This window comes from Misgurnus anguillicaudatus, chromosome 3 (assembly GCF_027580225.2).
Source record: "Misgurnus anguillicaudatus chromosome 3, ASM2758022v2, whole genome shotgun sequence".
NCBI classification, from domain to species: Eukaryota; Metazoa; Chordata; class Actinopteri; order Cypriniformes; family Cobitidae; genus Misgurnus; species Misgurnus anguillicaudatus.
In genome coordinates this window covers 32,667,812-32,685,698 of record NC_073339.2, presented here as the reverse complement: position 1 = coordinate 32,685,698, position 17,887 = coordinate 32,667,812, and the positions used below count along the sequence as shown (strand labels likewise).

The 17,887-nt window shown below is 38.5% G+C and overlaps 1 protein-coding gene across 1 annotated transcript in view; it reads right to left on the bottom strand.

The window, feature by feature from the left end:
• The window catches only part of tll1 (tolloid-like 1), a 69,065-nt gene extending 65,971 nt beyond the window's left edge, over positions 1-3,094 (bottom strand). Inside the window, exons 1-2 of the mRNA XM_055205522.2 lie at positions 2,884-3,094; positions 1,036-1,481 (exon numbers count right to left, since the gene is read on the bottom strand). Of these exons, the coding sequence (XP_055061497.2) occupies positions 1,036-1,210 (175 nt within the window). The 5' untranslated portion in view covers positions 1,211-1,481; positions 2,884-3,094. The remainder of the gene's footprint in view (positions 1-1,035; positions 1,482-2,883) is intronic.
• Positions 3,095-17,887: the final 14,793 nt, after the last annotated feature.

Sequence of the window (17,887 nt, the reverse complement as noted above, 5' to 3'; positions counted from 1 at the left end):
CCAAACCTGTCCTGTACATACACTTTCACACGCATATTAGCATTACCACCCTTATGCAAATTAACCTTCGTTTACTTTAGTTTTTTTTTTCACAGAATGATTATGATTTGTGGTGGTTATGGGTTTACTTACAAATATCATTGTTAAACAATGGTTAACTATAGGGCAGGGGTTTTCAAACTGGGGTCCAGGGACCCTCAGGGGTCCTCCAGAAGGTTCCACGGAGTCCCCAGAAAATTTCAAAAGAAAAAAGATAAAGCAGCAAAAATTGTGTAGCAAATTGTTTAAGTTTGTAAACAATCCACAGTCATTATAATATCAAAATTACTCATCTAACACCTAAATGTTTCTTTATAAAAAATTTGGACATATATTTTAGGAAAGGGGTCCCACGTTAAAGGTTTGTCATATGTGGGGGTCCCTGCCATCAAAATATTTAAAACCCCTGAATAAGGGTAAAGCCATAGGGCAGAAATTTTACTTAACCATAATCATAAACATAAATGCTCATTTAGAATTAAAGGGGTCGTTATAATAAATACATTAATTGTCAGCTGTCAGCACGGGGCAGGGTCGGGTGGATTTTGAGGTTAAAATAATAGTTGCATTAAAAAGTAAACAGCTTGCAGCAGCAGCGCTGTACCTGCACGGACAAACGTGCGCTCGGACAGATGGGGCGGGAGGCGCGTAGGCTTATGACAGCGCAGCGCACGTGGCCCAGCGAGCAGCGGGATCATCCCGGGAGAAACCGAATTAACGCTCCGTCATATTGAAGGAGGAGTCGTGCGACATGTCCCCGTCAAGACAAAGCGGAAAACGGACAGAAAGAAGCGACGTTTACGCTCGCGCACTGCATGGAGCTTGATGTGTGCCATGAGACCCGTAGCATTAAAATGTGAAGAAGACAATAACTAAAGTTTGGTATTAACACCAACGACCCACTTGTCCATACTTTTAACTTACTGTCTGATTAAACGACCATCAGATGTTCTTTAAGCATTAAAAGTATATAAATGAGACAAAAACGCTTCTTACCAGCTTTGCACGGATCTTTGTAATCTATCGTCTCTGTTTTCTCCTCTTCGTAATATTCATAGCTGTCATCATAATCTAAACAGTGCACTGACAGTTTGCTCCAAAAAGTGAAGCCGGCCAGCAGAAGCGTGATCCAATTCATTTTACTGGTCAGGGTAGTGTAAAGGTAGTCCATTTGAAGTTTGAATGAGCGAAGATCACAATGCAACGTCTCGTTAAAGTCCAGTGATGGTGAATTTTGCGCTACACTGGCCGTGTGGACATCGCCGTCATCATTGGTCCGGTTCGACAGCCGGGGCAGGGACGTCAGTGTCGCGGCATCTCAGCAGGACGTCCGATTCTTTGGTACAAACATCTACAAGTACGACAGATACCGGTTCACTTTCCCCTCGCGCGAGATGCTCAAGCTGTTTTTCAGTGGAGGGTGTGCTGCGATAGAAGTCAGCCTTTAAATGAAAGAAGCAGACACTTATGGCAGAGGGTGAGGCACGGCGCACATTTAAATTAGGATATTTAACATATTTAAATGAACCTGAATGGGGTCTACAAAATCCCCATACAGGAGTTTAAACCCCTCAGACAGACAGACAGACAGACACATAGCCTAGACATATACAGTAGATAGATAGATAGATAGATAGATAGATAGATAGATAGATAGATAGATAGATAGATAGATAGATAGATAGATAGATAGATAGATAGATAGATAGATAGATAGATACTGATTCTTTTTTACAAAAAGAACAACAAGGACTAATCTAGACAGCCATGGCAGAGAGACAGACAGATAAATGCATGTTAATTAATTTAAACATTTAATAAGGAACAGCAGGTATTGGGCAATGTGGTCAATGCATCTCGTTCATTTTAACACAGGAAACAGAGCTGCTATCTGTTTTAGAAGAGGAGCACTTTAACAATGACAACCGATTTCTCCCAAAACGAGCCGGTAGCTGTAAAAGTCACACGCTCACTAAAATTTGAGCAATAATTTGGTAAAAAACAGTTTTCCCCGTTGCCTATACAAAACTTCAGGATGTTACGCTGGTTCCATGTAGGTGAGATCGTATTTAGAAACTGTTATAAATACAATAGCTGCTTTATTAGAAGGTGACAGTAAAAGCAGATGTGGTGTGACATTTAACAAACCTGTTTAACTCCCCTCATAAAGTAGCTCTCTCTCTCTCTCTCTCTCTCTCTCTCTCTCTCTCTCTCACACACACACACACACACACACACACACACACACACACACACACACACATACAAACACAGCCACACACCACAACTGTCCTAAAGTAGTTTCTTTAGTAGTGATGGTTTAATTTTTGGTCGCTTTATTTAGGATTAGCTGCAGCTTGCTAAAAGAGGGAAGTCATCAGAAAATATCTCCTATTTCTAATATATTAATATTTGCATTCAACGCATATTTAAATGTATCTTTAATATATTTTATAAACTTTAATGGCTTAACGTATATGTCTTCAAAAGTGACTGTCAAAACGACGCACGGAGTCATGAAAACTACTTTGAGCTAATTTATCCACTTTCAGGTCCTGACTAATACACTTTACCGGTGATAATCCCGGGCCCGGTCTCCATTATTTACCTCAGGACAGGTTTCTTCTCGTGTTTGTGTGTGTGTGTGTGTGTGTGCCGATTTAAGCGCAACGGTCAGAGCAGAGAACAGAGCGCGAGACCTCTCTGGCTCTCTCGTGCGCGCGGAAAGTCGAACCTTTATCGCGCGCTACTTCAATCACGTAAAAATAGATGCACTGTTGAGATAAAGCTGAGTTTAACACTGTGGCGTCAAACCCTGTTAAAATATGAGAGACCGGAGCTTACCTCAGAGAATACCCTCAGGGTCTAGTGTTTTACAGCCTCAAAGCGCAGGCTCATCCTGAGTACTGGCCTCATACTCTCACTCTCTCTCTCTCTCTCTCTCTCTCTCTCTCTCTTTCTCTCTGGAAACACTTCCACTGGAATATTAGAGCGCGCTTGCTGGCTGGTACCGCTTATTCCAAACGTGTCCATTTCCCGGGAGATTAACGCGATTCTATCTCTCCTGGCACACGCAGCACGCGCAGATTAATCCCCCCTCCCTTGCGGCAAGGTAACTGCGTGTTGACGTCACGCTCCACTTCACAAAAACTCAATACATGCATACACTGCATGCCCAAAGCTGTTAGTTAAAAGTTATGACTGACCACAACATGCATGAATGGCTTCTATAACGGGCCATGTGTGTATCCAACTGACAAGAAGTAGCTCAATTAGTACAGCATTGCGTTAGCAGGGGAAAAGTAATTGGTTTGATTCCAGAGAACACATAGGCTACTGATAAAATATAAGCATGCTCATGCATGCACTGTAAGTCGCTTTGGATGAAAGTGTCTTGCAAATGCATAAATCTTAATGTAAAGAATTAAATAAAAAAAGGAGGTTATAAGAAAGGGCTTTTACATGTGACTTGATGATGCGTCTGAAAGGGCATGTTTTGTTTTGCTTATAACATAGGGATAACATAGTAAATGATATGTCATTCAGTCAGGATTTGAAGAATGAGGAAATTCACAAGGGGCAAAATCATAAGCGGGGACCATTTCCAAAAGACATTTTTGTTCAAAAAGTCTTCAGAGCCATAGCCTATACACTCTAAAAACAAACGGTGCTATATCAACCCAGTATCACGAAATTGCGTGACTATTTCACGCATGGATATAGCACCAAAAGTGGTTCTTTGCTCGTAATCATAGAAGAACCGTTTCCAGCGCCATACAGCACCGGTGAAGCACCAGTGAAGCACCTGTGCGGAACCACACAGTGCCACGCAGAACCAAATGTGGTGCTATAGTGGTTCCACACGGCACCTATATGGTTCCACACAGGTGCCTCACCGGTGCTATATGGCACTAAAAACGGTTCTTCTATGATTACGATTCAAATCAACAGTTTTGGTGCTATATAGCACCGTTTGTTTTTTTAGAGTGTATCATGTATGATACATAAAACAATGTATACTGTATGTGACCCTGCCTCTAAAATCCAAGCTAAAGTCTCATAATGTAAGTATGAGATTAGGAGCATCAACGTTTGCCTTTACTCACTTTGGCATTACATTACTCAGTCAATATTAGTAACTGAGTAATAATACAATAAATCACAAAAAATGACCTTATGCAAACAATGTTTATTTAATGAAATAATTTTACTTTGACAGTAGGTGTGGATTTGCATTTTGGCTTCAGGCAACATCCACCACCACCAAATCGCAGACACCATAAACACTGGCAAAATAATTAAATGTAATGATTTATGTAATGCCTAAATGCAAGTATAAATGAAGAGTTTCGTTGCAGAATGAGGTAACTCATTCTTTTTTTTTAATTGGTTCAGAAATCTTGTTTTTTGGTTGTGCATTCCAATTCATTTCAATTCAACTGCAGTTTTTTTTATTTTATTTAAACCTTCATAACTTAAAAATTACAGCTAAGTAGCACCATAAAACAAAATAATAACATGATAACATAATAATAAACATGTTTTGACAAAAATGTTAAAAAATGGATTTATCTCGTTTTGCAACAAAACTCTTCAAATACTGTATATTAAACTTTTACAACAAAAGTGGAAAAAACTAATTACTTATGCAACAAATAAAATTACATGCGCTTTGACTATTTCATGTGGTAGAGAATTGCTCTGTTGCTTATCTTATCAGTAGTGCCCACCAGTTATCACCAGGGATGCCAGATAATAACATGCAAAGTGTTATCTGATTAAAAAATGAAATAATTTGTCATTCCACCCTGATGAACAGAAACATGTGGGACAATGTGTATTTGCAAGTTTGCTCGAGTCTCTGTAAGTGGGTGTATGTGATGTGAGCATGTGTTAGTAGGAAGGGACATCGGGAACGCACTGTACGTGTATAGGGGGAGTGAGGGACCGTGCCCTTTGACCCTGTGTATGACCCCAGTTCTGGAGTGTAGTGGAGTCCTTCTGTGAGTCAACACGCACTCAGCCAACGGGAAAAGAGGATTTCCTCTGTTTAAACACTCAGTGTGTGTTAATGTGTGTTCCAGCAGAGAGGAGACAGAAGAGCGGTCAGTGTAAGGGATGTGCTAAGATCTAAGCCTTTCCCTGGCATTTTGTTAGCATCCGAAGCCTCTCACAGGCTGAATGAACAATATATCGTATAATTTCCAGGAATATTTTGTAATACCCCTTTGAGAATTTGGAGGAGGTACAGTCATAGACAATGAGTAAGTATGGGAAACAAGAAAGAAAACAAGACTTAAATAATCCAAATAGTGATTGTGCTTAAAGGTGCATTCAGTAATTTTACATTAAAATATTTTGTAAAGGGTAATTTTAAAACATTCACTAAAGTCTGTGTTTGAAAAAAAAAACACTAACATGAGATAAAAACTTGTGGTAGTCATATTCTACTCTAATTTAAGCTAATTTATTTTACAAGGAGCAGGTCATCTCATGAGGGAACAGATGTTTAGACCACATGACCAGTCAAATACTTACGGTATTAGACAATCATTTAATGTATCAAAATCAAACTTCAAAATGTTCGTCCAACAAAGATAATGAAGTAACTTGAACAAAGATACTTTATTATTTATTAGTATTATTATAAAAAATATTTTTATTAATTTTTTAGGCCTTCTCTGAAGGCGTAGAAGGCCCTGAAGGTTCCCCACTGAATCATACGGCTAACAAATAATATACAGATATTTAAGTGTGTGTCCAAATCGTTTGCCAACTTCCCAAGCTAATTAATCTGAACAAACAATAAAAAACAATGGTCTGAAAGTTCCCAGCATGCATTGTGGCATGTTCACCTCTTTGGTTAATATTGATTAAAAAAAGATTACTGTTTTAATGTTTGCTGTTATGTTATTAATGTTTGTTATATGTTGTATTTAGAATTATTTTTGAAAGAATGATGTTTGTTCATTGTTACCGTGATTGAGAACTATGTGTTCAGTGTAGAGGGTGGCACAGTGGGCTACTCACATCACTGTTGCCTCACAGCAAAAAGGTCTTTGGTTCAAGCTAGGCTGAGTCATACAAAGACTTTGGTCAGGAGACCTTTCTGTGTGGAGGTTGCATGTTCTCCATATGGCATTGTGGGTTTACTCCCACAGCCCAAAATCATGCACGTTTGCTAAATTTGGATGTATTAAATTGCTTTTCAGCCAACTTATGTGTGGAATAACTTAATGGATAGATGTTGATGGTGCTTATACAGTTGTAATTCTTTGAATTGAGAGGACATAAGTCACTAGTTGAGTGAACTCAGAAATTTGCTTATTGCCTTATCAGTTTAAGTTGGTTTAACTTGTTGGTTTAATGGCATTACTAACAGAAAACTCTTGTGTGATGCTACATCTACGCTATCATATTGGTCTGGGATACCAAAAAGTAGGGGTCCAGGGCAGATTTGACAATATCGGAGCCCAGGCGCATCTTATTGAATGTTATAATTGAGGCCATATACTGCAGAACATTAACCACAGATCAAATCCACTCATGGCAACGAACTGCTTCTGATCAAAAAGGTAAAGTTTGTGTTGAATACACTTTTAGTACTAGCAGCATGCACTTGGACCTCAACCCTAAAAACACAAACTTCACACTGAAAAAATATCTTCGCTGCCTTAAATTTTTTTGTTTAATCAACTCAGATTTACAAGTCATTTTAACTTACTGTTATTTATCTTGAGATGGGTCAACTTTAGTCAAGATAAATACATTTTGAATTGAATTGAACAGTGCAGTGATGGTTGAGGTTCATTTTTCAAACATCATTCATTAAAAACAACACTAAATACAACATAAATAAGCAAGAAAACACTTAAATAGTAATCTTTAAAAAAATTAACCGTCAAATTAAACATTCCGTAATGCTTTCTGGAAACCTTCAAAACCCTTATTTAATGAACTGAGGAGTTTAGATACAAAAGCCGCTAAACGCCTCCTCCATCAAGAAATGAGATAATGATATTAACCAAATGCTATGGACATGTATTAAATTTTAATCAAATACCTTCGCCTAAAATCAGTATAATCCTGGCTCCAGCCAATTCAGAAATACCCTTTGTTGGCAGAATCTGCTAAACACTGATTTTTCAGCAAAGTCCTCTTAGTGCACAGAAGATGAATTGGAATAATTGGATTAAACGTGCACAAAACAACTGTTAAAAACATTTAAACTTGTGTCCCTTGTAAGTAGCCTACATGGACCTGAATATAACACGAAAGTGGCAGCGAGATGGACACAGCGCCCCCTAATGTGTGACTCAGTGTCTTCATTTTTACATTCTGACTTTTATTATTTGCAATGTTTCTAGTTGCATCTTTAGTGATTTTGATGTCTTGTCCAGAAGTGGATATGTCAGATGCACTTAGAATTAGAAGGTTTTGCTTCTGAACTCCTCAATTGTTTGTCCAGTCAACAAAAAAATCTTTGTTAGTAGACTAATCATATTCAGTATATGCCAAATAATAAATTGACTCCTACTTAAAAATACAAAAGGGTTACTTTATTTCCATTTTTTGGGAAACATTTTGAAGTTAGATGTAATGTATTTATTTTTGACAGTAAATTTAGCAAACTAAAAAAAACCTGCATTAGACAGGTGCAGAAGTAGAGATAAAATATGTACTTGTAAAAGACATAATCTAGAAATTATATAAGGCACATACAGTAGTTGAGTAATTTCTGAAGGGAGCTGAGCTTTCGGCCCAGTGTGAGTACACGGAAATCACCATGCCGTGATTTTCCTAAAGTAAAGAGTGTGTGTCAGGAACTGGTGTCTCTTTGAGTTTCTGGCCATGTGAGATATGTTTCCTCTTCAGAGTGGAAGTGCATTATTACCAGCTTTAGGGACTATTTGAACGTGTGTGGACTTTCTGCAAGCAATTTGAGACTGAATGGATTCTGATAGACCGAAGGATGAAACTCTAAAATTTGTAAATAACTTCTATTAGACTACGTGTGCACATTTGTATTTTGTACATTTTAAAATTTTATGCCGTAAACATTTCAAAAGAGAAATCAAAAGTACATTATTATTATTTATTTAGATTTCATTACAACTAAATGACACAGTTGTGTTTTCAGTTAATTATACTTTCACAGATATTACACAAATTGCAATGAAATGCTGCATTTGATAAGGTGTGTGTGTGTGTGCGCAGTACAAACTGATACATCTAATTGTGTGTGTGTGTGTGTGTGTGTGTGTACAAGTTCATGGGCAGCCCCTCACAACTTTTTCTCCCTCCATCACCTCACTATCAAGGTGTGGACTGCGCCAGATAAGATAAGAGCAATGCGGACTAAACCACTCTGGCTTTGAGGTAAAGGGAAGATTGGACAGCTGAGGTGGCAGCGCCAACAGGAAATGGCCCCCTTTGAAACAGGAAGAGGATGTGAAGAGTGTTTGTCAAAGGATACTGGGAGGATTGTTACATAAACTATAGGAGCTTCTGTGTGTTTGGGTTTATGTGTGTAATTGTTTTATTATGCTTGTGAGGGGTGAATTTATGAAATGTTTATACAAGTATGATAAAAGTCTAATTTGTATGTCTGTCTGTCTGTCTATCTATCCATCTACTAAGCCTGGCCCTGTACTCATAATCCACTACTACTTATTATATTTATTATAGATATTATAGACCTCGGTGGTCTCATCTTTGCAGCTCCTCATTGGGTCGATGAAAAGAAAGAAAATGCAAAAATGTAAGTTTTTTCAACCTGATCTTATTGGGAAACATAGCGGTTTTACGAGGTGCCAATGTCATCAATTTGGATGATAGGAATTGTACATACGATTATCCAAATAAATACAAAATAATGCAGAGCCCTGACCTATATCAACTATCTTTGGGATGAGCTGAACTGAGATTCAGGCTTTCTTACCCAATATCCGTGCCTGATCTCATAAATGCGCTATAGAATGAATAAGCACAAATTTCCATCGAAATGCTTTTAAAAGTTTTGTGGAGATCTCTGCTCCATATTTTAGCATAATCTACTTAATCTGATTAGACCATAAGCCTCGCGCTCAAAAATAACCAAAGAGTTTCAATATTTTTCCTATTTAAAACTTGACTCTTTTGTAGTTACATTGTATACTCGAAAATAGTCCTCTTGGTCACTTTCAATAGCAGGGGACTATTTTTGGTCACTGCGTAATATAATTGCGCCGTCTGCAGCCATGGTTTTAAGCGCAATGCTAATGGTCTAATCAGATTCAATAGATTATACAAAGCTATGCTAAAAGTGGTACAGACAGACCCGGAGATCGGCTGAATGGATTCCAAAACGGTAAAAATCAAATGTTTAACTCTAGGGGAGCTGGAAAATGTCTAAGGGGACCCTATACTTTTGTCCATATAATGTATATATAATATCTTCTTTTGAACATACAGTAAATAAACATATAAGACATAAAAATCCTTCCATTCATGTTGTGCCCAACTATGCCAATAGCCTTGCATATATTCGAAATATATGCACTGAAGTTGTATTTGGTTACAGTTATTCCCTGTCAATTAATTTACATTTGATTTTAAGTATTCTTTATTTTTATATTACATAGCTTTATGCCAATTATAGTAATTTACCTAAAGTTTTGTGCCCTATTGGTAAGTTACTATGAGTAACTGTGAAAATAAGATAAAATGTGAGAAAGAATGTGGTCATGTTTATGCGCCTGAGGTAGTGACCTATGATAAGTCGTCTCTGATTGGCTGTGGCAGGTTCAGCTGAGGTCTGTGGAGGTGACTGCCTGTCCCTGTGATTCCCGAAAGCAACTGTTCTAATACATAAAACTCAAACTTTAGACAGTCTGTGTGAAAACGTCCCTAAAGCATGTGTCTGTCAGACATCACTGCAGCATCGGGGAAATGCAGGGTCAGTGCTTGAGTATGCACACATACAGAGAAATTCAGATGTGACTTTTCTTTCATAAGACATTGAACAAGAAGTTATGCTGTTACGTAAAAAGTGATACAAGACATTACAAAGAAAAGGAGATAGAAAGGTGAAAAGAGATTGAAAAGTTGATGAAGTTTTTTTCCTGTGAAATCCAGGCTAAAGTCTTATAATATTATTTTGAGATTTGGAGTAGCAAAATTTGATTTCAAGCATATGATTCTAACCCAGCAACGTAAATTCCAGCCCATTCAATTTGTCAAGCATGGGGTGGATCCGCTGAAAAGTAGCGTCCGGGAGAGGTCCCTTTTGTCAGATAAGTGGGTTCAGAAAGTCGATCTCGATCGTCAACTGAAGTTCCCACAGCATATTGCCATAACATCTCTGTGACCTGACATTGTGATAAGATCACCTACCACAATGACTGTCATCATGGCCGAACTAACCGTGCCATCGGATGGAGGCAGCTTTCGAGAGGAAAAGGGAGAAGTATGCAGAGCTTGTATCTGCATGTTCGCAGGCTGGGTGGAAAGCATATATCTTCCCAGTGGAAGTAGGCTGCAGAGGCTTCACTGGAACTTCTACACAGCGATTTCTAATGACTCTTGGAGTTAGAGGCCCCAGGCTGCGGAAGGCCTTAAAGTATCTGGCGGACGAGGCAGGGCAGGGGAGCCTTTGGCTACGTAGGAAAGATAAGGTTTCAGAGAGAGACGGATCCTAGGGTCACTGCAGGGGTGGCAGGGAGAAGTCCCTTTCACTGCTCCACCACCCACAGATGGGTGGCACTAGACGTGTGCCTGACAGTAATGCCTTGCAGGGAGCTCTACTTGTGATTACATACACTGAACAAAATTATAAACGTAACACTTTTTGCCCCGTTTTTCATGAGCTGAACTCAAAGATCTAAGACTTTTTTTATGAACACAAAAGGCCTGTTTCTCTCAAATATTGTTCACAAACTTATCTGAATCTGTGTTAGTGAGCACTTTACCTTTGCCAATCCATCCACCTCGCAGGTGTTGCATACCAAGATGCTGATTAGACAGCATGATTATTGCACAGGTGTGCCTTAAGCTGGACACAATAAAAAGGCCACTTTAAAATGTGCAGTTTTATCACACAGCACAAAGCCACTGACGTCGCAAGTTTTGAAGGGGCGTGCAATTGGCATGCTGACTGCAGGAATGTCCACCGCAGCTGTTGCCCGTGAATTGAATGTTCATTTTTCTACCATAAACCGTCTCCAAGGGCATTGCAGAGAATTTGGCAGTATATCCAACCAGCCTCACAACCGCAGACCACGTGTAAACACACCAGCCCAGGACCTCCACCTCCAACATCTTCACCTCCAAGATCGTCTGAGAGCAGCCACCCGGACAGCTGGTGCAACAATTGGTGTGTTCCAGTTTTTGCCAATATCCAGCAACCTTGCACACCATTGAAGAGGATTGGACCAACATTTCACATGCCACAATTACCAACCTGATCTGCATGAGGCAAATGGTGGTCACACCAGATACTGACCTGTTTTTGGACCCCCCCCAATCCCCCCCCCCCAATACAGTAAAACTGCACATTTAAGGCCTATTCCACACGGACACGGGTATTTTTATAACCGTTACTTTTTTAAGCAGTTTGGCCGTTCGTCCACAAAAAAAAACGCAGAATCAGGGCAATGAAACCGAAAATTTTTGAAAACCCCTGCCAGGGTGAGGATTTTAAGAAACACCAGTTGCAATGGTTTTTGCCTTGCGACTGCACTTTTGTTAGGCTTTTGATTGGCCAAGGTGGCCAAGGATGTCAAGGATACTTCCTAGGCAGGACTGATCTTTCCAAGTCACATCCTTTAGGGGCTAGGCGAGGCTCCTCTTTAGCATTCAGAGAACACGTAACTGGAACAGGCTAGCAAGTGCATGTCATTGCGTCATTACGTCAGTGAAAAGGTCTTTCGGCGCTGCGTGCATAGGATTGTGGGTGATTTGAGAGCGCGAAGAGCGCAAAGGATACACATGTGCATTGTTTGCTGTATATGTGATATTTTTCGAACAAAGGACTAAGTCCTTGGTTGAAATTCCGAGGATCTTCGACATTGGAACAATCCTTTGACAGATGTCGACAACGTAGCATCCTCGAAATTCTGGCTTCTGAGAGTCCTTCCTTGACATTGAGAAACACCTAATGACTGGTTTTTGGACTCCCTAATACAGTAAAACTGCACATTTGAGAGTGGCCTTTTATTGTGCCAAGCCTAAGGCACACCTGTGCAATAATCATGGCGTCTAATCAGCATCTTGATATGCCACACCTGTAAGGTGGATGGATTCTCTCAGCAAAGGAGAAGTGTAAAAGGAGATAGTATATTAAAAGCACATTCATGGTGTCTCAAAATAGCACAACACTTAGATCATCTTAAAGACACACTATGCAGTTATTTTACCTTAATATAACAGCTTTAAAGTTATTTCGGTGGTAAACAAAGTCATAGTAAGGCGAATCATCCTCCTGTTGAAGCTCGGGGAGGACGCCGCTACCAAAACGAGCAATGCAAGCTTGAGAGAACCGCCCCTGACAAATCTCGCGCGAATCACGACTTGCTTTACGGCAACGACGTCACACACGTTAGGCTTGTTCGACTTCGTGTGGTGCTGCAAGAACCGACCGCCGGATGACGTCAAAGTACCGCGAGAATGATACGAGACGGCACTTTGACGTCATCTGGCGGTCGGTTCTTGCAGCGCTGCATGAAGTCGATCAAGCCCATAACAACAACTACACGCACAAATTTGAGACGTGAGGCTAAACGATTTAAAAGTTAAGAAAGCGTGTTCGGAAGCAAGTAGGAAAAGAGAATCTGACCGCGTAAGGAACCGGACAAGAGTCCCACTCGGTCAGGTTTTTACTCGTTGGCGTGAGCTAAAAGACAGCACTGGAGGGATGCTGATCAGGCGATCTTGTTGATGGACTAGTAAGTAAATCTCTTATTTGTAAACTTGTTTGCGGTCTATGTTGTATGTTATTGCGCTTGCTTGTAGTATGTCATGCGATTATCATACAAGTGTTGTCAATATCTCACATAATTATCAGGACATAAATAAGCCTATTGGTTGTAAATAGTGTAAACATGCACAATTTGCAAACTATTATGATAAATAGCAATAATCATGTATAGTGACAGTGACATTATAACGAATAATGTTATGAGATAATGCAACGTACACAATTAACTTTGTCATGGCATTTTGTAATGTTTAATTGTGATTTAGCAGCAATCATGTTAAAACATTATAAGCTAGCAAACGCTGTATTTTATTATTATATGCACTTTATAGGGGTGTGACGAGACACTTAATCCACGAGACGAGACGAGACACGAGATTGGGTTCACGAGAACGAGACGATATTTTTACACTTTTTAAGAAACCCTCGATGATAAAATAAATGAATAAGAAACTGAAATCATGTTATTTTTAAATGTTTTAACTAATCAAGGACTGGCCCTAACAATTATTTTACTAACTGATAATGAAGTAATTTGTTATTTTTGGGTAATAAAAATAGACCCAAGTGAGCAGTAGCCTTTAAAATTACATAACGAAGATGCAATAATAATTGGTTCAAATAAAGTATTAAAACCAAGTTACATTAAACAACATTACATTAACAAACACATTACATGTGTGGTCTATAAATAAAAAGCATAATGTATATATTATAACAAATGCCTGCAGGGGGAGATAGTTGACTCGTCTCGCGGACGCTATCTTCACTTTCACTTTAGACGGAGAGAAACGCAAATTTTTTAGCCAAACAATGTTTAAATCCATTTGAATATTTAATATACGTCCATTTCTTTAAAATAGAAATGAACATGCAGACATTAAATCATGTAAACTCTGTGATGGTTTAATCTGCGGAGACTTCACATCTGACACTGATCATCAGACAAACACGACACGTCTCAGACTTCATACGAGCTCCCAAACGAACATTATTAAAAAACCAAAAAAAAAGCAAATGCAGTAAAAGACAGAATATAATGCATGCACTGTAAGAGGCTAATTACACCAACCACGCTTTAAACGCTTGGAAACACAAGGCACGACGCACTGCCTTCTAGAGCAGTGCGAGTCGACGCGGCTTTTAATATTGCTAGGCAACCACCTAGTCAGCTGTTTTGTCAATCAAATATTGAAGCGTGCGCTCTTTTGCTGTTAACTGTCATATTAGCAGAAACTTTAAAAAGATGACGCTTGCTCTGACCTTGTTTGAGGGTGAGAGGTGCACAAACACGCAGGAGAGAGTGAGCGAGTGGAGTCCGGTTCTTCAAAGCAACTGTAAACTTCCCTCACCACAACGTAAGGCCTGCATCTCCCCTCATTCGAGTGGACAATAGAAAGACGCGAATGACGTCGGGCGCTTCTCCGCTCTCAGCGTTCCTTCAAAGGCGCGTGCTGCGGCCGCCGGCAAAAACCGCAAAGCGCTCAGCGCGCATAAATAGCGCGCAAACGCTCCATGCCCATAGAATATCATTTAAAAAAGGCGCCTGCAACTGCCATAAACGCTTTTGGTGTAACTGGCCCATAAAAGGGTCAAACAGAAAGATGCATCCTCTGAGGTCGCATATGCAGGCTGCATACGTCATTAAGGTTTATTTCAGATCATTAACTGAGCATTACATTTGCAAGTCGTGAGCATATTACAACAATTTGCGATTAACTAAATTATTAGTAAACTTTATAATTGTAAGTAGTCTCTAATAAGACAGTCTTTATGAAGTAAATGCAGTTTAAAAATGTGACCTCCGAAGGATGCAGTCTTTTATTTGAGAAACGGCCAGAATTTCACGTACACAAGAAATCTCGCGAGACACACTTAATCTTACGATACATATTTAATCTCGCGAGATCTCGTCGCACCCCTAGCACTTTACACTTGGAATAAACTTCTTATTATCCTATTACCATCATCTGTAGTTTAGTAGACTATGCAGTAGCCTAATATTTGTATGAAATTGTGAAACATTACCTGTTCATTATCTTTGGAGTACTAGAGTGGGAAATTACGACAGTTGCAAGTATTCTCCAGCGACTAGGGGTCGCTGTTTGACAAAAACGCCGAATTGCATAGAGCGGCTTTAAGAACATCTTAAGAAGTACTAAAGAAGAATTTGTTGTATATTAAGTACAAAATTAGTGTAAAAATAAAGCACTTTAAGTACATGATGAAAGTGTACTACTTTTTCACCTGGGAAGACTCCTCACACACACAGAACTGCACACACACACATTTCATTCCTGGCTGGATTTCCCTGCAGTAGCCCAGCAGGTATCATGATTAATAGATACAGTTTAAAGATACAGTTGTGCTTGAGTCACAGATGTACACTAGATTATTATTCCAACAGGAGAGAACTGAGATTAGTATAGACTGTTGTGGGTGATTGCCAGGGCATTGTTATGGGCAGTTGCTAAGGTGTTTTGAATGTTTAAAAAAGGTGCTATGTGGTGTAGGGTGTTGTATACTAAATGATATTTTTATAAAATTCATGCTCATACAAACAGAACTAAATGTGTTACCTGCTAAGGTTTATAAGCAATTATAAAGTATAAACAATAGTAGAAGTGATGCTTGACTTAATGAGTGTGACAGAGCCAGTAAGAAAGAAAAGAGATTATAGAAGAGTGCAGTATGATCAACATCATGATACACAAACCAGACCCAATGACCTTTCCAGCATCTCCACCCTTTGCATTCTCGCTCTCTGCGTTTTGCTAAATTGAGCATGCATGCACATATTACAGGCACACTCATACATACCTGTATAGATATACCTAGATCACAAACAAACACGTTTTTTACTCAAATACTGTACATACACAATTGTAACGCACACACACAAATTAGGATGGTGTTCACAGCCCAGTGATACACGGAAATTTGGAGAAAGAGGAGAAGGTTAGGCCACCCAGAAGAACAAAAGAGCAAGGAAATGCTGAAACAGGGAAGAAACCGAAAAGAAAGGGAGGATTTGAAACAGGTCTTGAATCAAAGCACTGCAGCTTCACATACACACGCTTATGTTCGCCTTTACACACATACACACACAAATACACACCCCTGAGTGCATATATGGCATGTGACCACCTCTGTCTTTTGGCTATGTCTTTTCAGCGCTGATTTCTCTTTCACGGTTCCTCCCCTTCCAACATGTGTCTCCCTGTGGGTATATGTGAGTGTGTGTGTCTGTTATGCATTTGGCACTTGTTCTGGACCACAGCATAGAGACCCACAAGAATGCTTTGCTTACATTCATAATACAGTACGTGCACTGTATGAGCATCATCTTCGATAATAAACATTTTCTCTGTATTCCTCATTTTTGTAAGTCGCTTTGGATAAATGGCATTTGTTAGGTGCTCGAACATAAATGTTAAATGTAAACACACACTATTAAATGGTTGTTGTGTTAGTTCACATGTTGCCTGATATAAAATTTGAGTCTCTGTGACATCTATATAATAGATATTTAAATAAAACATTCACATTAAAAGTATGCGTTTGGCAAACACTTTTATCCAAAGCAAGTGCATTCAAGCTGTACATTTTAATAAGTGTGTTCCCCGGGAATCAAACCCACAACCTTTGCCTTGTTAACGCAGTGCTATAACTGAGCTACAGGAACGCATATGTGGGTGATTCTCACGAAACCATTGAAACACCAAGGCACTAATGATTTAAGCTTTAAAATGTGTAATATAGTAACATTAAAAAGCATCAGAATTAACACAATACTGTGTTCTACTTTGCACAATGTGTGATTTCAACATAAGAATTTATAATTGGAAATTTTATCTCATTTTCTGCTGAAATTCTCAATACCGCAATGTGTCCGGCTGTGTTTGAACATTCGTTATGTTGTAATTTAGTTAAATTAACACAAAAATATTAAGAAAAAAAATAAATGGATGTTTTGCTAGACTACTTTAGATGACAGAAAAAATATTTACTGAATATTCATGTATAATAATAATGAAGAAAAATTAGGAAAATGATGTGTCCATGCCTGATGTTCTCATCCTCCGCAACACTTTTTGCGAACAGTTTAAGCACACATACAGGATTTTAATAAAGTTTGATTTTGAGTGACCAAGCACATGGACCAGTTACTTCAAGATGGCTACCAGGTAAGATCATTTTTTACAGTTAATTTGAAATATTGTCTTGTCAGAATGCTTACACAACATTTTGATTATCATTACCGCAACAGATGCTTATTAAATGTTAATTTAATTAATAGAAGCATAATACTTTGATTTTAAATGCATGTGCAGAATCTCCAAATTATGTTCTTTCAGGTTTGTCATGTCATTTTGAAAATATGTCAGTGTTGATGTTTTCTGATTGTTGCGGTAATGAAATTTTTTAGGACTAATTTTTTTAATTATGTTACAAAAAGTGTTAAATGATTAGAAAAAGTTTTTAAATTAATGTTCCCATTTACTCCAGACTTTATTTTTCAATGTCTGGTGGGAAAAAAAGTAAATTTAAGCAATTTTTACATTTTCATGCTTGACATTTTTAAAACCAAGTTTTCGTGAGAATCACCCATGTAGGATTTAGTCATGCTTGTACATAAGAACGGTTGATTTTTTTATTCAAATGTCTTCCATAAGGCACCATCCAATTTCTTACCGTTAAAGGGATAGTTCACCTTAAAATGAAAATTATTTCATAATTTACTTATCTTCATGTTGTTCTAAACCTGTATGAATTTCTTTTTTATGATGAACACAAAAGAAGATATTTTAAGAAATTATGGCAAACACACATAGTAGGAAAAAATATTTTGGAAGTATTGTGATAAATTATGAAGAAAATATTTTGATAAAT